We start from the raw sequence: 24,028 nt of genomic DNA, 5'->3' as shown, positions 1-24,028 counted from the left end.
GGGGCCTGAGGGAAGCCCTGGGGGGGTTCTGAGGGGGAACCCCGGGGGCCTGAGGGGAGCTCCGGGGGGGTTCTGAGGGGAACCCCGGGGGCCTGAGGGGAGGCCTTCAGGGGAGCCCAGGAGCCTGAGGGGATCCCGAGGGGGGGGTGTCTGAGAGGAACCCCACGGGGCTGAGGGGAACCCGGGAGCCTGCGGAGGGTTGAGGGGAGCCCGGGGCGGCGGGTGTCTGGGGGGAGCCCTCAGCTCTCGCCGCCGCCGGGACTCCCCTCAGCAACCCCCGCCGCCATCACCGCTGTGAGGGGGCCCGACTCCTCGACGCCCTATTGGAGGAGGGAGCTGCCCGTCTCTCGCTCTCCGCCGATCACGGCTCGGAGGGGGCGGGGTTTCGAGAGCTGCCACATGTTATTGGCTACTGGGCGTTCTCCCGCCGCGAGAGGGGCCGTTGCGATGGCCTGCCCCGGGAGGAGGGACTCGCGGTGTCAATCATGGGCGCTCCTCCTCCTCATTGGCGCCAGTCCGTTATGTCCCCGCCCCGCCGGGTTGGTGGTGTCTTCGCGGTCTTCCGTTACTCCCCGCCCCCGCGCGCAGCAGCTAATCAGAGCGTGGGGCGTGGCCAAAGCGACTTGCCCCTCCCCTCGTCATCCATTGGCTCCCACTTGCCCAAGAGGGCGGGGCGGTGCCGCGAGCGTGCCCCCCCCCTCTACCTCGGGTCATGTGAACGGGCGGTCACATGACTGCGCCCGTTAGCGGCATGGCGGCGCCCGGGGCGGTGGCGTTGGTGCTGCCGCTCTTCGGGGCGGCCGTGGCGGCCGCGGGCTGCGGGTACCAGGTGTGTCCCGGGGGGCCTGGGCCGGGGAGAGACTGGGGGAGGTCTGGGAGAGACAGGGCGGGCACCAGAGCGTCTTAAGGAAATGGGAACTGGGAGGTACTGGGGACACTGGGATGGACTGGGGGAACCGGGAGAGGGTGGGAGCGCTGAGGAGACGGGGACGGGGAGAGACTGGGGAGAACGAGCTGGGAGAGATGGAGAGGTGGGAGCTCAGGAGGGACTGGGAGGAGCTGGGGCAGGGGGAGACTGGGCCGAGGGAGCTGGGATACTGGGAGAGACTGGAGGGAACTGGGGAAACGTGGATGGGGCAGCAGCCGGGCTGGGACTGGGGGAACTGGGAGAGATCAGATGGAGGGAGCAGGGAGGGACTGGGAGAGGGAAACTGGGACGATTTGGGCCTGGAGAGCAGGAAGGGATTGGGGTCTGGCGCGGGCTGGGACTGGGAGCACTGGGGAGCGGCTGGGATGGGGGCCCTAGGGGAGGAAGAGGAGGATTTGGGGGACTGGGGTGCCTGGCGAGGGCTGGGGCACAGCCAAACAGTGACAGTTGTGTGCCCCAGCTGGGCTGTCACTGGGGGGGGGGACACTCACACAGACCCAGGTGTCCTGCCCTCCCCCCCAGGCAGGGGACCCGGGGCGTCCTGGCCGCTGGTTTTTAGTGGCTGTTTGGATCCTCTCCCGCAACCCAACGGCTTCCTCCGGAAACAGACTGGGGCGGGGAGGAAGGGAGGGAGGAAGGGGGGTGCGAGGGGAGGCATGCAGGGTGTGGGCACAGCCTTGTACGAGCCCCCAGAGACTCCATTCGCACCCGCAGTCGTGTCCGTCCACACGCCCCGACCTCCTCAACGTGCACCTGGTGCCCCACACGCACGATGACGTGGGCTGGCTCAAGACGGTGGAGCAGTACTTCTATGGAGGTGGGTGTGTCATCCCCCCCCAACGGGGGGGTACCAATCCCCGGGGAGGGGCGGTGACATCCCCAAGGCCACCGCAGCGGCTGCAAGGACGGCGGTGACGCTTCCAAGGCCGCTGCGGGGGCGGAGGTGACGCTTGGCGAGGCCAGCGTGGGGGCAAAGGGACGCCGAGGGCTGGAGATGGAACCCGCGGCCTCGCGGAGGGGGTGGGGGTTTGGGGGCAGAGGGACAGACACCCCCTCCCTTGCGTTGGGGACAGGACCCCGCTTCCTGTCCCTTGTCCCCAACACGGTGTTGTGACCCCGGTTTTTGCCCCTCGGGACGGTGCTGGGACCCCTGCACCCCTTGTGTGCCCCCCCCACGTCCTCTGGATGTTTCTGTGTCCCCACATCCCCTGGACGTTGCTGTGACCCTGTCCCCCTCCCCACGCCACGACCCCCTGATGTCACCTGTCTCCCCCGTGACCCCGTATCCCATGTTGTGCCGTGCTTCCCCCCGGCCTCTGTCTGTCCCGGTGCCCCCGGTTGACCCCGTCAGTGCGTAACGAGGTGCAGCACGCGGGGGTGCAGTACATCCTGGACTCGGTGGTGGCCCAGTTGGTGGCCGACCCCTCCCGACGCTTCATCTACGTCGAGGTGGCCTTCCTGGCTCGCTGGTGGCGGCAGCAGGATGAGGCCACGCGCCGCACCGTGCGCCAGCTCGTCGAGCAGGGTGCTTGGGGTGTGGGGGGGGTGTGTGGGGGTGTCCCTGTGGGAGGATGTGGGCGTGAGGGCACACGGGGGGGGGGGCCTGGGGTGGATCTGAGGGTCGTGGGGGGCACGTAGGGGCATGGGGAGGTGGGGATTGGGGTGTCTTGGGGGCACACGGGGGCTTGAGGGGGATTGGGGTGTCTCTTGGTGGACAGGGATGTGGGGGGACAACAACTGGGGTGTCCCTTGAAGGACATGGGGGGGGGTTACCGGGGTGTCCCTAGAGAGACACGAGTAAGGGGCCATGTAGAGACGTGGAGGGGGACTGGGGTGTCCCTGGGGGGGGTCATGGGGGGCACACAGGTATGGGGAAGGGGACTGGGGTGTCCCTGGGGGGGTCACGGGGGGCACACAGGTACGGGGAGGGGGACTGGGGTGTCCCTGGAGGAGAGGTGGGTGTGTGGGGGGGGTGCATGGCGATGTGTCTCTGAGGGGGCACGGAGGCCAGGGGGAGGCTGAGGAGGCTGGGGTGCCCCCGAGGGGGGCGTGGGGTGCCACGTGTCCCTGAGACACACACACCACCCTCCCCCAATCCCCCCAGGACGCCTGGAGTTCGTGGGGGGGGGCTGGTGCATGAGCGACGAGGCGGCGGCGCACTACAGCCCCGCCATCGAGCAGCTGGCGCTGGGTCGTCGCTTCCTGCGCCGGGAGTTCGGGGCCTGTGGCACCCCCCGCGTGGCCTGGCAGATCGACCCCTTCGGGCACTCCCGCCAGCTGGCTGCCATCTTCGCCCAGGTGGGTGGGGGAACCCCCCGACACCCCCCGTGGGGGGACCCCGACATCTGGGCTGACCCCTTCCTTCCTTCCCTTGCCCCCCACCCCCCGCAGATGGGCTACGATGGGCTCTTCGTGGGGCGCGTGGACCACCAGGACAAGGCGACGCGGGAGCAGCTGCGGGAGATGGAGCTGCTGTGGCGGGCGAGCGAGAGCCTGCTGCCCCCCGCCGCCGACCTCTTCACCGGTGGGTGGGTGGGACGGAGCCCCTCCCGGGTGTGGGGGTCCCTCGGGTCCCCCCTGAGCCCCCCCCCTTCTCCTGGGGTGCCCCGCTGGGTGTTGCCCACCCTTTGGGCCCTCCTGAGGGTGACCTGTCCCTCTGTGCCCCCCCCAGGCCCATTGTCCCCTCCTGGGGCTGTCACCGTCCTCTGGGTCCCCTCCGGGATTTTCCCTTGTCCCCGGGGGCTGATCCCGTTGTCCCTCCGGCTGATCCCGGCCCATCTCTCTCATCCCTGGCCCCATCCCAGTTGTCCCATCCCTGGGCTGACCAGGGTGGGTGGGGGCTGTGACTGTCCCCAGGCATCCTCCCCAATGTCTACAACCCGCCGCCGGGGTTCTGCTGGGACCAGCTCTGCTCCGACCCCCCCGTGGTGGACGAGGACAGCGAGGAGAACAACGTGGACAGCGTCGTCTCCACCTTCCTGCAGATCGCCACCAGCCAGGTGGGTGCCCCGGGTGGGTGGGGGGGGTCCTGGAGACTGGGATCCCCCCTGGGATGGCGGGTGTTGACCTGTCTCTCCCCCCACCCCAGGCTGAACGCTACCGCACCAACCACATCATCATGACGATGGGCTCCGACTTCCACTACGAGAACGCCAACCTGTGGTTCAAAAACATGGACAAGCTCATCGCCCACGTCAATGCCCGGGTGAGCGGGGTCCCCCCACTCTGTGTCATCCCCCCCGGCCCCGTCTGCTGCCTGCCCCCCCCAGCCCCATCTCACCCCCTCCCCGGCTTTTCCAGCAAGCCAACGGCAGCCGCGTCCACGTCCTCTACTCCACGCCGTCCTGCTACCTCTGGGAGCTGCACCGGGCCAACCTCTCCTGGTGAGGCCGGGGAGGGCGGAGGGGACCCCGGCGGGATGGAGGGATAGACGGACGCAGCGTGGCTTTCCCACAGGTCCCTGAAAACGGACGACTTCTTCCCCTACGCGGACGGTCCCCACCAGTTCTGGACGGGTTATTTCACTAGCCGACCTGCCTTCAAGCGCTACGAGCGTCTCAGCAACAACTTCCTCCAGGTGGGACAGTGCTCTGGTCGCCGGGGTCCCCCCTCCCGGACACCCGGGTCCCCCTTCCTGACCCTCCCTTCCCTCCCACAGATCTGCAGTCAGCTGGAGGCTTTGGCAGGGTCGGCGGCGCGCGAGGGTCCCTACGGACCTGGGGACAGCTCTGTGCTCCGTAAGTGCCGGCGTGGGACCCCCGGGGATCCCTCCCCCGGAACCCCCTGACCCCCCCTTGAACCCCTGGCAGGCGAAGCCGTGGCCGTGGCCCAGCACCACGACGCCGTGACCGGCACCGAGAAGCAGCATGTGGCCGATGACTACGCGCGGCAGCTGGCGGCGGGGTGGCAGAGCTGCCAGGTAGGGTCCCACTGCCTCTTTTTGGGGGGGCAGAAGGGATTCAAGGGGTGCAGGGCCAGAGCCGGCAGCTGGGGGTGAACCAGCATCACGTCTGGGGGGTGAACTGGTATCTGTGGGGGGACAGGAGCCAGTGGCGGTCTTGGGGAAGAGCCCCTGACCCATGTTTTGGGGACAAACTGGGGGTTTGGGTGGCCAGAGGATAGGAGGTGGTGGCCGGAGGGGGATGACCCAGCGAGCGCCCCTCGTTCCCGGCCCTGCCGCGTGACCGTCCCCCGTTCCCGGCAGCTCCTGGTCGCCAACGCGCTGGCCAGCCTCGGCGGCAGCAAGGAGAACTTTGTCTTCTGCGATGCCCTCAACGTCAGCGTCTGTCCCCTGACGGAAGCGGCTGGCCGCGTGAGCACCTCGGCGTGGGGAGGGGTGGGGGGGGGCTGCAGGGTCCCAGCAGAGCTAACGCACCGTGTCCCTCCGTCCCCCAGTTCACCGTCATCCTCTACAACCCCCTGGGTCGCTGCCTGTCCTGGCCCATCCGGCTGCCGGTCAATGGGGCGTCCTACGCGGTGACGGACCCCCAGGGCCAGCCCGTACCCAGCGAGGTGAGCTCGGATCAGCCGCTGCGTGTCTCCCCCCCCCGCCTGCCCGCAGCCCCCCCCCGCCGACCCTCCCTGTCTGTCCACAGGTCGTCCCCATCTCCAACGTCACCCGTCGGCTGAGGGGACGCGGCGGCAGCGCTGCGCAGGAGCTCCTCTTCCAGGCTTCCGTGCCCCCCCTGGGATTCAGCACCTTCACCGTGTCCCGGCTGAGCCGTGGGGACCCCCGTGCGCCCCTCGCCCGGACCCCGGCGCTGTCGCAGCCTCGGGAGATCCAGAATGAGGTGCGGTCCCGTTGGGGGGGTCTGTGTCCCCCTCGCCAAGCGCTGGGCAGCGGGCGGACACAGTTTGGGGTCTTTCCCCACAGGGTCCTGGGGACTGGAGTTGGTCCCTGGGTGGGGGACACGACACCCCAACCTTAAGCCCCTGGTGGAGTCACGCCTCTGGTCCAGTTAAACCAGTCCTGGGGTGATGGGAGGAGCTGGGGGGGCCGGGGCAGATGCTTGACCCACCACCATCCGGTCCCGCAGCACGTCCGGGTGCTCTTTGACCCCCTGACCGGGCACCTGCAGGAGATCCAGAACCTGGACAAGAGCATCTCGCTGCCCGTCTTCCAGAGCTTCTACTGGTGAGCGCTGGTGGGGCCTGGGACCCTCATCCGGGACCTTCCTCTACCTCCTCCCCCTCCTCCCCCAGGTACAACGCCAGCATCGGCAACAACGAGAGCTCCCAGGCTTCGGGCGCCTACATCTTCCGCCCCAACAGCTCCAAGCCCATCCCCGTCTCCAGCTCCAAGCGGATCTCCACGTACCTCGTGAAGGTGCGGACGGTGTCCCCGGGGGGGTGTCCCCGAGGCCGGGGGTGTCCCCAAGGTGCTGAGCCCCCCCCCCCCCCTTTCTCCCCCGTGCTCCTTGCAGAACGCGCTGGTGCAGGAGGTCCACCAGGAATTCTCCTCGTGGTGCTCCCAGGTGGTGCGGCTCCACGTGGGGCAGCCCTATGTGGAGCTGGAGTGGACCGTGGGGCCCATCCCCGTGGCGTGAGTTTAGGGATTGGGGGGGATGTGTGTGTGTGCACTCCTGGGAAGGTCCGTCCCCCCCTGAAGCTCACCGCTCACCCCCCACCTCTCCCAGGGACGGTTGGGGCAAAGAGATCATCAGCCGCTTTGAAACGACGCTGCAGACGGACGCTCGCTTCTACACCGACTCCAACGGGCGGCAGATCCTGGAGCGCAGGTGTGGGCCAACCCCCAGGCGCTCGCCGTAGCACCCCCCGAGACCCCCGTCCACCTCCTGGTAACCAGGCTGTGCCTCGTCCCCAGGCGTGACTACCGTCCCACATGGAACCTGAGCCAGACGGAGCCCGTGGCGGGGAATTACTACCCTGTTAACAGCCGCATCTTCATCAAGGTACCCGCTTCGGGGGGGTAGAAGAAGGGGAAATGGGGCTGAGCCCGGGGCAGAGCTCATCACAGGTGTGGCGTTTCCCTCCCTGCCCACAGGACAAGAAGTTCCAGCTGACGGTGCTGACTGACCGCTCGCAGGGCGGCAGCAGCATCTTCGATGGCTCTCTGGAGCTCATGGTGAGGGGACACGGCGCGGGCGGTCCCTGGGGTGGGGGACGTGCCGGGACGTAACCGCCGTGCCCCCCGTTCCCCAGGTCCATCGGCGCCTCCTGTACGATGACAACCGGGGCGTGGGGGAGCCGCTGGTCGAACTGGGAGCCGACAAGCAGGGGCTGGTGATCCGCGGCCGCCACCTCGTCCTCCTCGATACGGTGGAATCGGCAGCCGACCGGCACCGGCTCCTGGCACAGGAGCTGTTCATGGCACCTTACGCGGTGCTGGCACCCGGCGGGGGCCCTTCCTACCGCCACGCTCAGCCCAGCCTGCGCCAGGTGAGGTGGGCAGGGAAGGGGGGGGCTGCCACCGCCACCACTGCGTCCCCCTCACCTTCTCAACCCCCCCCATAGTTCTCGGCGCTGCGGCGGGAGCTGCCCCCCAACATCCACCTCCTGACGCTGATGCCCTGGGACGACGGTTCCCTCCTGCTGCGGCTCGAGCACCAGTTTGAGAGGGGGGAGAGCGCCAACAGCTCCCAGCCTGTCACCATCGACCTCCTGGTGAGCTACCGTGTGCCTGGGGGGGGGGGGCTGTTCCCTGATCCAGGAGGTGTTCCCCCCCTGGGGATGGGGGCACAGTGGTCGCTGACAGGTTTTTTTCTTCCTCTCCAAGAACCTTTTTTCGGCTTTCACCATCACCTCGCTGCAGGAGATGAGCCTGGGAGCTGACCTGCCGCTCAGTGCCGTCTCCCGCTTGGCCTGGACACCGGCCACAGGTAACGGGGGGGGTTTGGGGGGACCCTGGGGGGGGCTGCCAGCCTCCCCTCACCCCTCCGTCTTCTCCCAGGTCCAGCCCGGCCCCGACCAGTCCCCAAACTGGAGCCGAGCCGGGTCACGCTGCAGCCCATGGAGATCCGGACCTTCCTGGCCAGGGTGCAGTACGAGGTGCCTGGAGCCGGCCTGGGGGGGCTGTAAGGCTCTGCCCCCCACCCCCCCACCTTGCGAGTGCATTAAAAACCAGGAGGCTTTTCTCAGGCACAGTTTAATCGGAGGCGAGAGGCGGCGTCAGGGTCGGGGGGGCAGCTGGGGGCTCCCCCTCGTGTGAATAGCAGCACTGGGAGCCCAAGGAGCAGTTTCCCTGGGGGAGAGGAGGGGGGGTCAGGGGGCTGTGCCCTGCCCCAGGGCCCCCCTCACTTCCTCCCAGGTCCCCCCACTTGCTCCCAGGGCCCCCCCCCCCCTTTTTCCTGACCCACCTCCTTGAAGCGTTTGCAGGGGAAGCTTTTCAGGCTGGTGCTGTCGTCCGTCCGTTCTGTCCGTTTGTTCTGGTGTCGTTTCCGCTTCTCCTGGAGGGAGGGAGAGATGCCCCCGCTGGGAGGGGGATGTGGGGTGAGGGGGGCCAGAGAGATGCCCCCCAAAAAGGAGAGAACAAAGGACCCTCCCCCTGCTTTTTTTGGGGGGTTCTTATCCTCGTCTTGGCAAAACGGGGGGGCTGCTGGAAGCCCAACCCCAAAATCAGGCACCCAAGAACCCCCCCAGCCCTTACCCTGCCTTGGCCCTGGCTTTGGGACCCCAAAACGCTTCGGGGTTTTCCGGGAACCGCTTCAAGCCCCGTTTCCTAGAGCTGGGGTTGGCATCGTCACGGAGGGTGAAGGAGGCCTGGAGCCTGGGAGGTGAAAGGGGGGGGGGGGTCAGGATCGTTTTGGGGGAGATCAGTGGGTCCCCCCCATCCCCGGGCTTCTTGTGGGGGGGTGCCGCAGCGTCGTACGTAGGCTCCACAGAGAGAATTCGGGAAGCCGGGCTGGTCTCGGTGAGCCGCTCGAGCTTTACCGGGTGGATCTTGGCCTGGGGGAGATGGGTGGGGGGGGGTGCTCAGCTCAGTTTGGGGGGGGGGGGGGGGGGGCTGGAGGATCCCTGAGCCCCCTCCTCACCCAGCAGCGCATGATGTCCCAGAGCACAGCAGGCGGCGCGTCCGTCTTGACGGCGTTCTTGCAGGCGTGGGAGAGCGACACGCGGTAGCCGGCGTGCAGGAGGGCGGACCTGGGGTGTACTGGGTCAGGCTGGGGGGGCCCGGGGGGGGTGCAGGATTCAGGGGGTTTGAGCCAGAGGAAGGGAGGATTGGGGTGCCTATGCAGGAGGGGCAGGGGATTTGGGGGGCCCTGGGGGCTGTGGGGGGGGTTCAGGGTGCCCCTACCCCAGGAGAGTTGGGGTGCCCCAGGGGAATTGGGGTGCCCCTACCTGAACTGCAGCAGGGAGGGGGTGTTGCAGTGGATCGTGCTGCTGAGGCTGTCGAGGGTGTAGTAGAGGGGGACGTCGCCGAGCTCCTGCCCTCGGCACACAAGGAACGGCAGTCAGCACCAGCCCCAAAATTTGGGGGGTGCAGGTGGGGGGAGCTCAGCCCGGGGCCGTTCCCCTCCCCATCCCGGTACCTCGGTGATAACGCTGAGCATCCCCCGCATCCTCTCCTCTGTCTGGAAGCGCCCGGGGCTGCTCTCCAGCGCTGCCAGCACCCGCTCCACGAAAACCGGGTCGTGCAGGGGCTCGGCCCACATTGGGCCACCCAGCTGGGGGGGGGGAGGGATGTCAGCGCTTGGGGGGGCGCAGGGGGATACAGGGGACGTGCACCCACCTGGTGCCGCTGCTGGCAGAACTCGCAGGTGGGACCCACGGGCGGCCCCGTGGCTGCTCCGTACTTGAAGCTGGAAGGGGAAAGCCAAGGGGTGAGCCCCCCTCGGCCATCACAGAGTGTTTCCCCCCCCCCGCCATCACAGAGCCCCCACCGTACCCGGTGCCGTGGCTCATGACTTTGCCCAGGCGCTGGAGGTGGTGGGTGCCGCAGCCCACGCAGTGGTACACCAGAGCCTGCTTGCTGCCAGGACAAAATGGGGGTCAGGGGCAGCGGGAGGGTGCAGACACCCCCCCCACCTGCCCTGTCGTTCCCCCCCTCCTCACCTGGCCGAGGCTTTCACCTTCGCCTGCCCTGTGAAGACCCTCACGAAGACGCGGATGTAGAAGTCGGCGCTGACGGAGAGCAGCGGCACGATGAAGCGCTGGTAGCAGTTGGCGCGACTGTCCAGGCTGTGCAGGATGATGCGCAGGGCCTGGCGGGGGGGAACACAACGATACGGGACAGCCCTGACACCCCCCACCCGCTGCTGGCAGGAGCGTGGTGGTCATGGGGCCCCCCGCGCCGAGCGCTCACCATCTCGTGGCAGAACTTGCCCTTGAGGGACACGGCCCCGTATTTGCTGTAACACGTCTCGGCGCTGTTCCCCGCCATCACGCCCATGTCCGTGCAGGTGACACAAAGCAGCCCTGGGGGGGCAGTCAGGGGTGTCACCCGGAGGACCCGGGTGTCCGGGACACCTCCCCCAACCACCACCACTCACCTCCTTCGCTCACAGCTTGCACGGCGGCGTCCAGGAAGGGCGCGGGGCTGCCGTAGGGGTCCAGGTCGATGACGTCGAAGGGCTCCCTGTCCGCCTTGCACTGGTGCATCAGCATCCTGGGGGGAAAAGGGGGGGGCCCTGGAGCAACGGGGTCCCCAGTTGGCCCCCTTGGGGTCCCAGACCCACCCTGGCACTTGTGACACCCCACAGGAACCAGTGCCTCTGCCCAGCACGCACGGGGAGGGACTGGTGGTGTCCCCGCCAACCAGCCCCACCGTGGGGCTGCATCCCCTGGGGCAGGGGGACAGGGTGGCCCCTCTAACCACCCCTGTGGGGACACTGGGACCGGTTCGGGGCCTCCCAGTACAGAGGAAAAACCCCAGCAAGGGCACTGGGGCGGTCAGGGCTGGGCACAGGGCGTCCTGGGGGTGAAAGCCGGTGGGATTTGGGGCGCAGCAAAAAGGAGGGGGTACCTGGCATCGGCCATGCGGGGGGCCACCAGGTCCCCCACCCCGTTGAAGGTCACGTTGCGGTGCATCAGCTCCACTGCTCGGGCCGAGAAGTCGTTGGCCACCACGGCCCGTAGCCCTGGCACCTCCTTAGCGAAGCGGATGGAGCGGAGCCCCGAGGCCGCCAGCGCCTCCAGGACTCGCAGCCCTCCCTGCGGGGAGATGGCAATGCCGGCGGGGGGGTTGGAGGGGATGTGCCCCCCCCCCCTCGCTGCTCCCTCCCCTCCCAAAGCACCTCGCACACTTCTCCCGGCTTCGCCGTCCGCGGAGCCTCGGGGCTGTCGGCTGCCGCCGTGGCGTCACCGTCTTCTGGGGGCTGGGGGCTGCCGGCGTCCGTCTTCTCCTCCCCAGGAAGGACAACTGGAAAAGCGGGGGGGGGGCGATGGCAGAGCCCTGGGGACGGGGACCCCAGGGACGGGGCCAAGGGGGAGCCCAGGGGATGGGGACCCTGAGACAGAACCTACCCCGGATCCCCTTCGGCTGCAGCTGGAGCCGAGCGAACTCCGTCACGACGGCACAGCTGGGGGGGGCGCGTGCAGCGTCAGGGACCCTGCTGGGGGGCGAGGAAGACCCCGACCTCCCCCAGAGTCTCCTTGGGGCAGCCCAGAGCCCCCCAATATCCTCCCAGTACACCCCAGAGCACACCTGGGACAACCCCATGGCCCCCCGCCCCTGACACTCCTGGGCCACCCCAGAGCCCCCCATGACCCTGCTAGGGCAACCCTGAGCCCCCCTTACCCCGCCCCCAGCCCCGCTCACGTCAGGTCGCGGTTGAAGCCCTGCACCGGGTTGTAGAAGACCTCGTTGGCGCTGGGGAAGAGGATGGTGGCTCGGCCCTCGGAGATCAGCGTCTCACCGGACCCGGGGGGGCCCCCCGCACCCGGGGGGGGCCCGGAACCGTTGGGGGAGGCCCCGTCCATGGCAGGGGGACGGCGGGGGGGGCCCTGGCTGGCTCTGCGAAGGGTGCTGAAGGCGGCCGCTGTGGTGACCGGAGGGGGGGGGGTGTTAACGCTGCACCGGAGCGGCCCGGGGGGGGGGGGGGATGAGGCGGTTTTGGGGGGGCACGGAAAATGGGGGGAGGCTGGGGGAGCCCCGAAAAGCGGAAGCAACAGGCGAGGCCCGGGAGAGGACGAGCACCCCCCCGCCGGGGTAAGGGGGACAGCGGGGTTGCGGGGGACACGGAGCCCCCAGAGGGGCCGGGCCGGGGGTCAGACACCCCCCCCCCCCCCCCAGGACGGGACCGGGGCGGGGGGGACACGGACACACACCCCGCCCAACACGTGGCGCAGGACAAGGCCGGGCGGCCCTAAACCCTGCACGTGCCCCACCAGGCCCCGTCCCCTTCAGCCCCCGCCCCCGACCGACGTCCGCTCGTGTCCCGTCCGTGTCGTTGCCCCCCCCCCCCCCCCGCCGGTACGCGCCGCTCACCCGCCCGCACCGCCCCGCGCATCCTCCGCACCGCCCCTCACATGGGCGCCGCCATGTTGCGGCGGGCGGGCTTACTGTCACGTGACCCGCGGCTGCCGGCGCCCCGCGAGGGCCATAATGGTTCCGCCCGCACCGAAACGCGGCCGGGAAACCTGATCCCGAGGAGACGGGCGGGATCCCAGGAGAGAGATCCAGACCTGATCCCGCGGGATCTGCCCGGCGTGCCCAGCAGATCCCGCGCGGGGCAGGGACACCCGTGTCTCTGCGTGTCCCCGTGTCCCCTCTCTCCGCCGCGCCCCCAGTGGGGGGGGGGGGGGGGAAAAGGGCGACTCGGGGCGGGGGGCACTCGGCATTCGGCTGGCCGTGCCTGAGGCGCGGCGGGTGCGCTTGCGCGGGTGGCGCGCCGGGCGGTGCGGCGCTCGGCGCTCGGCTGATCGCGCCTGCCGCACAATGAATGGCCGCTGAGCGCGGCGGGGACGGGGACGGGCACCGGCAGCGGCACCGGGAGCGGCCGGAGCCGCAGCGCAGCCCCCCCCCCGGCCTCCGGTAAGGCGGGGACCCCCCCCCGGCCCCGCCACCGCCACGCCTCCCGCCCCCGCGGGCCTGCCCCCCCCCCCCCCCCAGGGTTCGGTTCCCCCCCCGCCGCCCGGGCCTGGTCCGTCCGCCCCCCCCCCCCCCCCGTTTCCACGGGCCTGCGGCACCTTCCCGGCCCCGGGTGGGGGGATCCCCCTGCGCCCCCCTCCCCGTTCCCGCGGGAGTGTGATTCCCGTCCGTCCCCCCCCCCGCAGTACTGGGGTTCCCCTCTGCCTTCCCCCCCCGTGTTTTGGGGTCCCCCCGCTCCCCCCCTCCCCCGGGACTGGGGTTTCTGCCGGTGCCCCCCTAAATCGGGGTCATCCCTGCCGCCTCTCCCAGGCTGGGGGATCCTCCGTGGGTTCCCCCCATCCCACCCCCAAGGATTGGGGGTCCCCTCTGTCCCCAGCCCAGCGAGCGGGGTCCCCCCCACCCCGAGATGGGGAACCCTCGTTCTCCCCGGAACGGGGGTCTCCCTGTGCCCCCCGAGTGCTGGGAACCCCCCACCCCCCTCAGGAATAGGATCCCCTCAAGCCTCTGCCTAAACTGTGAGGTGTCCCCCCCCGGCCTCCCCCAAATGCTGGGGACCCCCTTGTCCTCCCCAGGCCGGGGGACCCCCCTGCCCCATCACCCTCCCCGGGGGGGGGGGTGCCCCATATGTGCCGGGCCTGCCCCCGTGTCCCCCCCAGGCTAGGACCCTGCTAGGCCTGGGGAACCCCTTGGCCTGGGCACCCCCATGTCCCCAGGCTTGGAGGCACCTGAGAGTCCCCGAGGCAGGGACAGCCCCCCCAGGCAAGGGACACCCCCCCCCAAATACCACCCCAAAAGGGGAAGCCACAACTTTGCTGTTTCACCCACCCTGTGTCCGTGTGTTCATCTGGCCTCGCCACCCCCGTCTCCTGGCTGAGGTCCCCCTTCCCCAATCTTGGGGGGGCTCAGACTCCCCCAGGACACCCCTAACTCTTGGGACACCCCCACCCCTTAATAACCCATTTGGGGGTTTCTCCAGGCCCATTTTTTGCAGCCTCCCCCCCCCCCCCCCCGACCCAGGGTGGGGGTCTTTCCTGGGTCCCTGGGGCAGCCCCAGACTTTGGGGAGGGGGGGGGGAAGGATCTGGGGTTCCCCTCCCGGCTGACCGCTGGGGGCACTGGACCCCTACGGGGCTGTGTCTAACTGCTGTGCCTGTTCTGTTCCTCTTCCCTCCCCTGTGTCCATCCCTGTCCCTGCTGGTGCTTCTCTATCTGTCCCCGTCCCCCTGCGTCCTGCCCCTCTCCTCTGTCCCCCCCACGTCTCTGCCTTTCTCCATGTGTCTCGCTGTCTGTTCATCCCCGTGTCCCGCTCTGCTCCTTGTCACCCCTGTGTCCCCCCATGTCCCTGCCCCGATCCCTGTGTCCATGTCCCCCATGTCCCTACACGTCTCTCCTGTCTGCCCCACTCCCTTTGTCCCTGTGCCCACGTGTCCCCTGTGTCTACCCCGTGCCCTGTGTCCCTGTTCTGTGCATCTCCCTCGCTCCTTATGTCTCCGTGTCCATGGTCCCTGTGTCCCCCGTGTCCCTACACGTCCCCCGTGTCTGCCCCGCTCCCTGTATCCCTTTCCCCACGCGTCCGTCCTTCTCCCTGGGCCTCGTATCTCCCCCGCGTCCCCCTCCCCGTCCCTTCAGGCCCCCGTCGGCTCCCACGATGGCTCAGACGCTGCAGATGGAGATCCCCAACTTCGGGAACAGCATCCTGGAGTGCCTGAACGAGCAACGGCTGCAGGGGCTGTACTGCGACGTCTCGGTGGTGGTGAAGGGCCACGCGTTCAAGGCGCACCGGGCCGTGCTGGCCGCCAGCAGCTCCTACTTCCGGGACCTTTTCAACAGCAGCAAGAGCGCGGTGGTGGAGCTGCCGGCCGCTGTCCAGCCCCAGTCCTTCCAGCAGATCCTCAGCTTCTGCTACACGGGGCGGCTCAGCATGAACGTGGGTGACCAGTTCCTGCTGATGTACACTGCCGGCTTCTTGCAGATCCAGGAAATCATGGAGAAGGGGACTGAGTTTTTCCTCAAGGTCAGCTCGCCCAGCTGCGACTCGCAGGGGCTTCACGGTGAGGAGGCGCCTTCTTCCGAGCCCCAGAGCCCCGTGGCCCAGACCTCGGGGTGGCCCTCGGGCGCCGCTGCCCTGCCCCTGGTCTCGCGGGTGAAGACGGAGCAGGGCGAGCCCGACGGGGTGCAGTGCACCTTTGTGGTCAAGCGCCTCTGGGACGGCGGCCCCAAGGACGGCGCTGCCGGCGGCAACGGCAGCCGCAAGATGGCCAAGTTCTCGGCGCCCGAGACGGGCCGTCAACCGCAACCCCCGGCTCCGGCAGCAGCGGCGGGACCGGCCACGGCGACGGCGACGGCACCGGGTCCCAGCGCCGCCGACCAGACCAGCCCCGGTGGCACGTCCAGCGCCTACACGAGCGACAGCCCCGGCTCCTTCCACAACGAGGAGGACGAGGAGGAGGACGGGGGCGAGGAAGGCTCGGACGAGCAGTACCGCCAGATCTGCAACATGTACACCATGTACAGCATGATGAATGTAGGGCAGGCAGGTGAGGCTCCGCCCACCGGGGGGTGTGGTCAGCAGAGGGTGCCGCCCACTGGGTGTGGCCTAGCGATGCCCCACCCATCGGGTGTGGTCTGACGAATGGGGTGCGGTTTGGGGGAGGGGGGTGTGGTCAGCTCAGGCTCCGCCCACATGGTCACCTTTAGGGTGTGGCTGAGAGAGGCTCCGCCTCTGGGGTGTGGTTTGGGGAGAAGTGGGTGTGGTCACCTGAGGCTCCACCTCCCTGGGGGCGTGGCTGGGGCAGGTGGGGTTCTGGGGGTGGAGCTAAAGTGGGTGGTGGGTGATGCTCTGCCCCTGGGTGTGGCTGGGTGGGCGTGGCTAATGGCTCCACCCCTTTAGGGTGTGGCCACGGGTGTGGAGGAGCCGGGTGAGGCTCCACCCTGGAAACGGGTGATGGGTGTGGCCTGCCAGGCTCCTCCCCCTGTGGGTGGGGCCTGTGTGGGGGCGTGGCCTGGTGGGGCTCCGCCCCCAGGCGATGTTTTGGGGGGGGGGCCATGTGAACTGGGCTGCCACCGTGTCCCTGTCGTCCCCCTGCCCCGTCCCATGGCCCCCCCCCCCCATCCCCTGATCCCCCCCCGTCCCCTCGGCGACGACTCCGGTGGCCCCTGGAGAGGCGGGGTGTGACCCCAGGGGGTCCGGGCCCCGCTGACCCCCCTCTATCCGTGCGTGTGTCCGTCCCCCCCCCCCCCGCAGCCGCGGAGAAGGTGGAGGCGCTGCCGGACCAGGCCACCTCGGAGTCGCGCAACCGGGTGCGGGTGCGGCAGGACCTGGCCTCGCTGCCGGCCGAGCTCATCAACCAGATCGGGAACCGCTGCCACCCCAAGCTCTACGACGAGGGGGACCCCGCCGAGAAGCTGGAGCTCGTCACGGGTACAACTGGGGTGGGGGTCACCGCGGGGTGGGGGTCACCGCGGGGTGGGGGTCCCTGTGGGGTGGGGGTCCCTGTGGGGCACCCGGCCCCGCTCACACTCCCCCCTCCCCGTGTCCCCCCCAGGCACCAACGTCTACATCACACGGGCGCAGCTGATGAACTGCCACGTCAGCGCGGGGACGCGGCACAAAGTCCTCCTGCGGCGGCTCCTGGCGTCCTTCTTCGACCGGTGAGTTGTGCCGGGGCGCCTGGCTTCTCCCCCTGCCCGGTTTTGGGGTCCTGTGGGAGTGGGGGCTGGGGGGGGGGGGGGGCTGGACATTGGGGTTCTTACACTGTTTTTCACCCCCACGCCAGCAACACCCTGGCCAACAGCTGCGGCACGGGCATCCGCTCGTCCACCAATGACCCCAGCCGGAAGCCGCTGGACAGCCGGGTCCTGCACGCCGTCAAGTGTGAGTGAGGCGACGGGGGACACCCCACGGCAGAGATGGGACCCCAGGAATTGGGGGGCACCAGGGAAAGAGGGCCTGAGGAGCTGTAGGGATGGGGGGTGGGGGAGCCCAGGGTTTGGGGGCCCACAGGAAGAGGGGATGGAGACCCCGGGGAGAGAGGGGACAGAGCGGACCCCGTGGGGACGGGGAGCAAGAGACGATGACGCAACCTTGGGGTCCCTAAGCAAAACCTCGCTATGGGACCCTCATGAGTCCGCAGGGCGGGTGGCAGCGGACTGGGGGGGACGGGGGACACAGAGGGACACCGAGGGCTGCGTGTGACCCCGTCCCTGTCCCCCAGTTTACTGCCAGAACTTCGCGCCCAACTTCAAGGAGAGCGAGATGAACGCCATCGCCGCCGACATGTGCACCAACGCCCGGCGCGTCGTGCGCAAGAGCTGGATCCCGAAGCTGAAGCTGCTGATGGCCGAGGGCGACTCCTACACCTCCTTCATCAACGACACCGGCAAGCTGGAGCCCGACATCATGGGCCCCGAGCCGGCCTTCGAGGCCGGCGGCCACGAGGGCGAGGCGGGTGCCCCTGGGGAGGGCCTGCAGTGACCCCCGCCCCCTTGGGGACCCCTGCCGCGTAGGGACGCCCTCCAGTAGGGACCCCCGCCGGTGGAGGGGCACCCGTGCCAGGTAGGGCCCTGTGACGGTGGAGGGACCCCCCCGGCGGGCACCCCCTCGGGGCAGGGACCCACCCGGGGAGGGCCCCGTGCCGCTGTGGGGCCCCTGGCCGTGGGCTCTGGTCCCCTCCCCATGGGGTTTGGGACTCGGGGGGGGGGGGGCAGTAGTGGCTCAGCTCAACCCACCTGTGCCCCCCCAGTGGTTTTGGGGGGCCGGGGGGGGACCGGGGCACTGCTCAGCTCGGGTTTTCCTTCCGTGCCGCCTCCTGCTCAGGCGCGAGTCGACGAGGTCTGTGTCCCCTCCCCGGGGCCAGCATCTCTCTTGGGTGTGTCCCCCCCCGGGTGCCCCGTGTCGCCTCTGGGGGCCCCCACGTCTCCCCCAGGTCCCCTCCCCAGGGCCGATGTTTCTCCAGGCACCCGCGTGGGTCTCCCCCGTGTCCCCTCCCCGGGGCCACTGTCTCTGCAGGCAACCGCATGTGTGTCCCCCCCTCCGTGTCACCCCATGTCTGTCCATGTCCCCCCCCCCCCCAGGGGACCGGCATCTCTCTGGGCAACCCCATGTGTTCGCCCTGGTCCCCCCCGTCCCGGCGTCTCCCCAGGCGCCTGCATGTGTCCCCCAGGTTCCCCACGTCCCCCCCCTCCAGGGCCAGACTCTCTCCAGGTGACTGCGTGTGTCCCCCCCCCCAGGTCCCCTGTCCCCATCTCTCTCCGGGTCCCCCTGTCCCCTCCCCGGGGGTGGCATCTCTCCGGGCGTCTGCGTTTGTCCCCAGGCGATGGCACGTGTCCCCTCCCTGCGCTGCCCAGGTGCCCCCCCGCCTTGTCCCCCGCTCCCCCCCGCCCTGGCAGAAAGGGGGGGGCAGAGTTGAGCCCATCTGTAGCCCCCCCCGATGGGGATGGGACCCCCCCCTGTGGGGTTTAAAGGCTGAACCTCCCCTAAGGAGCAGTTCCTCTTCGTTAGCCCCCTCCTTCGTTAGCCCCCCCCCGTCCTTGGGGTGGGGGGACACACACGTGTTACCCTGGGGGGGGGACAGGGACCCCCTGGAAGCAGCTGGGCAGGGGTGGACCCAGCGCCCTGGCCGGGTGGTTTGGGGAGAGGGGGTGTGGGTTGGAATCCCACCTCTGCGGGGGGGGGTCCAGGCTTGGGGGGACACACAGGGACCCCCCCAGCCCTGGCTCCACCACCACCCCCCACCCCCCCAGGGCTTTGCACCGGCTTTCCTCCCCGCCCCAAAGGGGGAAACTGAGGCACCGTGTGGCAGCTCCCCCCTGTGCAGACTGGGGGGGGGGCTGGGAGGGAACCCAGGCGTCTGCCCCCCCCCCCATCCCCCCCGGCAGCCCCCCAACAGGTCTCCTGACGTTCGGTCAAGTGCCTTACCCGCTGCCCGGCCCCCGGGCTCCGATTGCGTCTCCACTATCTCACCGCTCCGTGCCAAACCGCCCCGGCCCCCCCCCTCCGCCACCGCCCCAGCCCGGGGGGGGGGAGCAGGGACCCCCACACCCCTCCTCTCACACCACCCCCACCCTGGACGCCTGGGTTCTTCCCCCCCCCCCCCCCCATATCCCTCTGCTTTTCCCCGTGCCTCAGTTTCCCCCTTCCTGTTCCCCTGTGTGATGAGTTGTTCCGGTCTCAGCCCTGCAATGAGGTCCCTACTGTGCTCCCCCCACCCCCCCCAGCCTCGTGGGTGCTTGGTGAGCCCGGCCCCCCCCCACCCCGGCGGGGTTGGCCTTTTTTTCTTTCCCCTTTTTCTTCTTTTTTTCCAACCCAAAAGCTGTACAGACGAGGGGAGCGCGCGGCGGTGTCTCGGCAGCATGGAACCCCCCCAAACCCACCCCCCCCCCGGGCTTGCGCTTCCCCTTCCCCCCCCCCCCCCCGTGCCCCCCCTTTACCCCCCCGGGGGGGGCCGCCAGTGTCTGTCCCGTGTTATGAAGTGCCAAGACGCCCGTTCCCGGTGCCCCCCCCGCCGCCCCCCACCTTCCCCCCCCCCCCCCCCCCGAGTCGCTGGAGAATTGCACATGAACTGCTGTACGAGAGCGGAGAGGGACTGCAGAAATGTTAATAATGATAAATAAAACACAGAGGTTTGTAACAGCCCCCGCCTCCCGCCTGCTGGGGGGGGGCTTGCACACGCGTGTGCGTGCACGGGGGGGGGGGGGGCAACGGGGCGGGAGGGAGGCCGCGTGCGTTGTGCGGGGCGTGGGTCGCAGGGTGCGCGTGTAAGGCTCGGTGCCCGCGCGAGGCTCGGCGCGCGCGTGATGCGCGGCGCGCGTGAGAGGCCTGGTGCTCGTGCAACGCTCATGCAGGGCCCGGGGCTCGTGCAATGCTCGCGCGAGGCCCGGTGCACACGCGGGGCTGGTGCTTGTGCGAGGCTCCAGGGCTCGTGCAATGCTCGTGCGAGGCTCGGTGCACACGCGGGGCTGGTGCTTGTGCGAGGCTCCAGGGCTCGTGCGATGCTCGTGCAGGGCCCAGGGCTCGTGCAACGCTCGTGCGAGGCCCGGTGCACACGCGGGGCTGGTGCTCGTGCGAGGCTCCGGGGCTCGTGCAACGCTCGTGCGAGGCCCGGGGCGCGCGCAGCCGCGGGGGCGGTACCCGCGTGGGTGCCGGGGGGGGGAGGGGCAGAGCTCCTCCTCCCGCCCCGCCCCCCTGGCCTTATTTGGGCAGGCGGAAACGCCCCTCCCCCTTCCCCCTCGCGGCCCCGCCCCCTTCCCCTTCCTGTCGTCACGGGGCCCTTATATAGTCATGGAAACGGCGCGCGGTGACCTCACGGGGGCGGGGCGGCGCGCGGGCGGGAGGGGGGGAGGGGGGATCCCCGTGTCGCTGCTCCGGGCACCCCGGGGAGGGGGGGGGGGGGGCACAGGGACCCCGACCCCACGGGGACACGGGGACCCCCCATGGGGACACAGGGACACCCCCTCACCCCCGGGGGGGGCACAGGGACCCTCTCACTCCGGGGGGGGCACAGGGACCCCCCGAATGGGGACACAGGGACCCCCCCATGGGGACACAGGGACACCCCCATGGGGACATAGAGACCCCCCCTCACCCCCGGGGGGGGCACAGGGACCCCGACCCCACGGGGACACGGGGACCCCCCATGGGGACACAGAGACCCCCCCTCACCCCCGGGGGGGGCACAGGGACCCTCTCACTCCAGGGGGGGGCACAGGGACCCCCCCATGGGGACACAGGGACACCCCCCCCCCGGCAGCGCTCCCCGCCCCGTTCCCCCCCCGCCCCCCCCCCCGCCATTTCCGCCCCCCGGCGCCGCCGAGCCCGGCCGAGCCGCCCCGGGGCCGGATGCGGCGCAGGGCGGGGGGGAAGGGGGGGGCGGACCGGGGCTGGCCGGGGGGGGGCGGAGAGCGCCGGTATAAGAGCCCCGCGCCGGGGGCGGCCCCGCCGTACTCCGCTCCCGGTGCCGCCATGGAGGAGGCGCAGCGGCTGCTGACCGTGTCGGTGTGGAAGCTTTACCGCTGCCGGCTGCAGCGCGGCGGCCTCCGCCTCCACCGGAGCCTCCAGCTCTCGCTGCTCGTCCGCGCCGCCCGGCACCGGTACCTGACCGCCCGCGCCGCCGCCGCCGCCACCGAGCCGGGACCCGCCGCGGGGATCCCCCCGGGAACGGCACCCGGGGATCCGCACCGGCACCCCCCGAGCGTACCGGCCCCGGACCGGGGGGAGCTCCCGAGCGTCCTGACCGGGGACCCCCCGTCCCCGGACCCCCGCAGCGCCCCGGACCGACGGGACCCCCCGAGCCGGGACCCCCGCAGCGCCCCGGACCGACGGGACCCCCTCAGCCGACCGTCCCCGGACTCCCGCAGCGCCCCGGACCGGGGGGACCCCCCGAGCCCACCGACCGCGGACCCCCGCAGCACCCCGGACCCCGCGAACCGGGCGCACCCCCAGGACGTCCCGAGCCGGTACCGCGACCCGCCGAGCGCTCCGAGGCTGCCGCGTCCCCGGGACCCCCCGAGCGCTCCCCCCGCTTCACCGGCGCCGCCTGAGCCGCGGCCCCCCGCCGCCCCCCGGCCCCCCGGAGCCCCCCCGGCGGTGCGGGCCACGCGGAAGCGGCGGAGCAGCGGCTCGTCCGGGCCCGGGCCGGTGCCGGTACCGAGCAAACGGGCGCGGCTGGAGGCGGAGGAGCCGCCGCTCGTCCCGGGGCCGCCCGGCCGCTGCTCGGGGCCGCCCGCCACCGCCTTCGGCTTCCTGGTCCGCGCCGTCGGGGCGTGCTGAGCCCCGGAGACCCCCCCGGGACAGACGGAACCGGTACGGGGGCGACACGGGGACACCCCCCCCCCCCGGGACAGACGGAACCGGTACGGGGGCGACACGGGGACACACACCCCCCCCCCCCCCGGGACAGACGGAACCGGTACGGGGGGCGATCCCCCCCGGGACACATGGACTCTCGGGGCCCCCGGTGGGCCCCCCCCCCCCCCGTGATGGACTCAGCGGTTGTGTCGTGCTGGGGGGGCTCCAGGCTGGCCCTGTGAGCCCCCCCCCACCCCCGCGCGGCTCTTTTCCCAGTTTTGTTTAATTATTGTTTTGTTAATGAAATAAAAGTGGGTTTTGTGCAGCTGCTGCCCCAGGGGGTCGGGGGGGACACGCCAACCTCGGTGCCCCCCCCTCAGTTTGGGGGGCTAAGGGGTTTGGGGGGGGTTGGTGGGTTCTTTGATGTCTCGGGGGGGTTTTAGCCCCCCGGCTCGGCCCAAACTTTGGGGGGAAACGTTCTTTTTGGGGGAAGGGGGGTCTCGCGGGGGGTGGGCCGCTCACCCCCCCGCCTCTCCCTGCCTCAGTTTCCCCCCGACGCCAGGATACGGGGGAGGGGGAGGACATCCGGCACCTGCGGCGGGGGGGGAGGGGGGGAACACACCACCCCCACCCCCCCCCCCGGTTCCGGGAAGCTCCACGTGCTGCCCACGCGGGGGGGGGGGGAGGGCGGGGGCCCGGATGTCTGGGTTCCACCGGGGGGGGGGGGGGGGCCCGGGTTCCCGCTTCGCGGGGGCTCCCACCGGGGCTGAGCTGGGGGGGGGGGTGTGTGTGCAAGGCCCCGCCGTGGTTGCGTGGGCTCGCCCGGCCCCGTCCCGTCCGTGTGTGTTCCCCCCCCCCCCCACACCGGGCCCAAACCGGCTGCCCCGATCCCTCCCGGGGCGCAGGGACCGGGAGATGCTGCTGGCTCCGGGGGGGGCTCCGTGTCCCCCCTTCCACGTGTGTGTTCTCCCCCCGTGTCCCCCCCCTCCTCCGTGTCCCCCGATGCCCCGGGCGGGGCCGCGACGTTTCCTGGCTCCGCCGCTTCCTCGTTCCTGCGGCGGCGGGGGGGGGGGGGGGTGGAGGGGGGGCCGAGCTGCCCCGGGAGCCCCCCGGTGCCCCCTGCCCCACCCCCCACACCACCCCCCGCCCCGCCGGGGCCCGATGCCGGGAAGGAGCGAGAAGGGCTCGATCCAAAATTCCTCTTTTTTAATGGTTTCGTTTGTTCTGGGGGTTTCGGGGGGGGGTTGTCTCTTTTTTTTTTTTTTTTTTTTTTAATCTTTATTTCTGGTTTCGGTAACTCGGTTCATGCAATGGCGGCAGCCCCGGCCCCGCCGCCTCCGTGCCTCGAGCGGGGGGGGGGGTGGGTGGGTATCCGGCGGTGCCGGTGCCCGGTGTCGTTGTCCGGTCCGGAGCCGCCCCGGGCTCCGCTTCCCGCTCCCCGCGGCCCGTTCCCGCCCCGGCGGCTCCTCCCGGCCCGGGGCGCCGCGTCCGTGCGGGGCTGGGGGGGGAGGTTTTTTTTTTGGGGGGGGGGGGGGGTTTGTCCCCGGGGCCGCCCCCCGCCACGGCGGCGGCTCCTCCAGATGATAAAACTCATCCATAGCCCCGGGAGCGGGCGGGGGGGGGGGGGTGCGTGTGTGACGTCCACTCCCCCCACCGCGATATGTCGCGGCGCCGGTCGCGACGGCGCCCTGTCGCGATAGGTCGTCGGAGGCGCCGCTAGCAGCAGTCATCGTCCGTCTCGCTGTAGGGATCGCGGAGACCGGGCCGCCCCTTCCCGGCGCCGTGACCCGGGTAGTAGCCGTTGGGCAGCCGCCGGCCGGGCCGGGGGGGCGACGGGCCCGGCCCCCCCCCCCCTCCGCCGCCGCCGCCACCGGGTCGGGGGACCCGGGGAACGCGTCCGTCGAGCGGCGGCTCCGGGTCGCGGGGTCCGCGGGGGGCGTCGGTCCAGCGGGCGACGGAACGGGCGGTGCGGGGCGAGGGGGGGGCGGCGGCGGGCGGCGGAGGGCGGCGGGGCCCGCGGGCGGGGGGCGGCGCGGCGGGCGGGGGGCGACGGGCGGCGGGGGAGTAGGAGACGTGCGGCCGCGGCGTGGCGGGGGTCGGCGGGAGCTGGCGGCGGGCGCGGCGGGGCGTGCTGGTCCCCGAGGTGGAGAGCACCGGGCTGCCGCTCACCGAACTACTGCCCTACAGCAACACCGAGACACCGGGGATCACGGGGAGGGGGGGCACGGACACGCGGGGGCGGGACGCGGGGAAGGACACGGGGGCGGGGGGAGCGTGGGGGCGGGGGAGACGGACACGGGGGACACGGACACGGGGGTGGGGGGAGC

General features: G+C 70.9%; 5 protein-coding genes across 8 annotated transcripts in view; 3 read left to right on the top strand and 2 right to left on the bottom strand.

Annotated features, from left to right (window-relative positions):
* The first annotated feature begins 694 nt into the window (after nucleotides 1-694).
* On the top strand, nucleotides 695-8,021 carry MAN2B1 (mannosidase alpha class 2B member 1). Its single transcript, XM_075738047.1, has 24 exons — nucleotides 695-829; nucleotides 1,643-1,745; nucleotides 2,280-2,453; nucleotides 3,033-3,226; nucleotides 3,320-3,452; nucleotides 3,785-3,927; nucleotides 4,017-4,133; nucleotides 4,229-4,311; nucleotides 4,385-4,505; nucleotides 4,587-4,665; nucleotides 4,738-4,847; nucleotides 5,133-5,240; nucleotides 5,324-5,440; nucleotides 5,524-5,718; nucleotides 5,965-6,062; nucleotides 6,131-6,254; nucleotides 6,352-6,470; nucleotides 6,565-6,666; nucleotides 6,753-6,840; nucleotides 6,933-7,013; nucleotides 7,091-7,327; nucleotides 7,403-7,552; nucleotides 7,665-7,767; nucleotides 7,839-8,021. The coding sequence occupies exons 1-24, from the start codon at nucleotides 731-733 to the stop codon at nucleotides 7,964-7,966; spliced, it is 3,006 nt and encodes a 1,001-aa protein (XP_075594162.1). The 5' UTR covers nucleotides 695-730; the 3' UTR covers nucleotides 7,967-8,021.
* TRMT1 (tRNA methyltransferase 1) lies at nucleotides 8,018-12,615 on the bottom strand. 4 transcript variants are annotated; one of them, XM_075738057.1, is made up of 17 exons: nucleotides 12,512-12,615; nucleotides 11,646-11,865; nucleotides 11,351-11,406; nucleotides 11,122-11,246; nucleotides 10,851-11,038; nucleotides 10,378-10,493; nucleotides 10,191-10,303; nucleotides 9,941-10,089; nucleotides 9,774-9,857; nucleotides 9,618-9,687; nucleotides 9,418-9,552; nucleotides 9,227-9,312; nucleotides 8,920-9,028; nucleotides 8,757-8,833; nucleotides 8,535-8,654; nucleotides 8,245-8,359; nucleotides 8,018-8,129 (listed from the first exon to the last, which is right to left on the bottom strand). In XM_075738057.1, the coding sequence occupies exons 2-17, from the start codon at nucleotides 11,804-11,806 to the stop codon at nucleotides 8,034-8,036; spliced, it is 1,800 nt and encodes a 599-aa protein (XP_075594172.1). In that variant the 5' UTR covers nucleotides 11,807-11,865; nucleotides 12,512-12,615; the 3' UTR covers nucleotides 8,018-8,033. The 4 variants fall into 4 exon arrangements, with proteins under 4 accessions (XP_075594172.1, XP_075594173.1, XP_075594174.1 ...); XM_075738058.1 differs by lacking the exon at nucleotides 12,512-12,615 and adding an exon at nucleotides 12,390-12,501; XM_075738059.1 differs by lacking the exon at nucleotides 12,512-12,615 and adding an exon at nucleotides 12,356-12,483.
* A 48-nt stretch (nucleotides 12,616-12,663) lies between these two features.
* On the top strand, nucleotides 12,664-17,530 carry NACC1 (nucleus accumbens associated 1). Its single transcript, XM_075738060.1, has 6 exons — nucleotides 12,664-12,860; nucleotides 14,546-15,453; nucleotides 16,161-16,337; nucleotides 16,462-16,567; nucleotides 16,693-16,790; nucleotides 17,131-17,530. Exons 1-6 carry the CDS (start codon nucleotides 12,769-12,771, stop codon nucleotides 17,388-17,390), a joined length of 1,641 nt encoding a protein of 546 aa, XP_075594175.1. The 5' UTR covers nucleotides 12,664-12,768; the 3' UTR covers nucleotides 17,391-17,530.
* Nucleotides 17,531-20,810: 3,280 nt separating this feature from the next.
* Nucleotides 20,811-21,792, top strand: IER2 (immediate early response 2). Its single transcript, XM_075738061.1, has one exon. The coding sequence runs from the start codon at nucleotides 20,877-20,879 to the stop codon at nucleotides 21,681-21,683; it is 807 nt and encodes a 268-aa protein (XP_075594176.1). The 5' UTR covers nucleotides 20,811-20,876; the 3' UTR covers nucleotides 21,684-21,792.
* Nucleotides 21,793-23,110: 1,318 nt separating this feature from the next.
* The window catches only part of CACNA1A (calcium voltage-gated channel subunit alpha1 A), a 32,160-nt gene continuing 31,242 nt past the window's right edge, over nucleotides 23,111-24,028 (bottom strand). The window contains exon 47 of the mRNA XM_075738073.1: nucleotides 23,111-23,882. Coding sequence (XP_075594188.1) covers nucleotides 23,418-23,882 — 465 coding nt within the window. The 3' untranslated portion in view covers nucleotides 23,111-23,417. The remainder of the gene's footprint in view (nucleotides 23,883-24,028) is intronic.

The sequence above is a fragment of the Balearica regulorum genome, chromosome 30 (assembly GCF_011004875.1).
Source record: "Balearica regulorum gibbericeps isolate bBalReg1 chromosome 30, bBalReg1.pri, whole genome shotgun sequence".
In the NCBI taxonomy this organism is placed as follows: Eukaryota; Metazoa; Chordata; class Aves; order Gruiformes; family Gruidae; genus Balearica; species Balearica regulorum.
Note: the sequence above shows the minus strand (reverse complement) of the source record. Positions and strands in the feature narration are given on the sequence as shown.

Bases quoted from the DNA above. Each gene is read 5' to 3' on its own strand.
- MAN2B1 (XM_075738047.1), top strand. From the start codon at position 731: ATGACTGCGCCCGTTAGCGGCATGGCGGCGCCCGGGGCGGTGGCGTTG. The intron at 830-1,642 runs GTGTGTCCCGGG...TCGCACCCGCAG, and splicing joins CCGCGGGCTGCGGGTACCAG to TCGTGTCCGTCCACACGCCC. The intron at 5,441-5,523 runs GTGAGCTCGGAT...GTCTGTCCACAG, and splicing joins GCCAGCCCGTACCCAGCGAG to GTCGTCCCCATCTCCAACGT.
- TRMT1 (XM_075738055.1), bottom strand. From the start codon at position 12,336: ATGCGCGGGGCGGTGCGGGCGG. The intron at 11,866-12,314 runs GTGAGCGGCGCG...CGGTCACCACAG, and splicing joins GCGCGGGGCGGTGCGGGCGG to CGGCCGCCTTCAGCACCCTT. The intron at 10,090-10,190 runs GTGAGCGCTCGG...CCCCCCCGCCAG, and splicing joins GCAAGTTCTGCCACGAGATG to GCCCTGCGCATCATCCTGCA.
- IER2 (XM_075738061.1), top strand. From the start codon at position 20,877: ATGGAGGAGGCGCAGCGGCTGCTGACCGTGTCGGTGTGGAAGCTTTAC.
- NACC1 (XM_075738060.1), top strand. From the start codon at position 12,769: ATGGCCGCTGAGCGCGGCGGGGACGGGGACGGGCACCGGCAGCGGCAC. The intron at 16,338-16,461 runs GTACAACTGGGG...TGTCCCCCCCAG, and splicing joins GAAGCTGGAGCTCGTCACGG to GCACCAACGTCTACATCACA. The intron at 16,568-16,692 runs GTGAGTTGTGCC...CCCCCACGCCAG, and splicing joins CTGGCGTCCTTCTTCGACCG to CAACACCCTGGCCAACAGCT.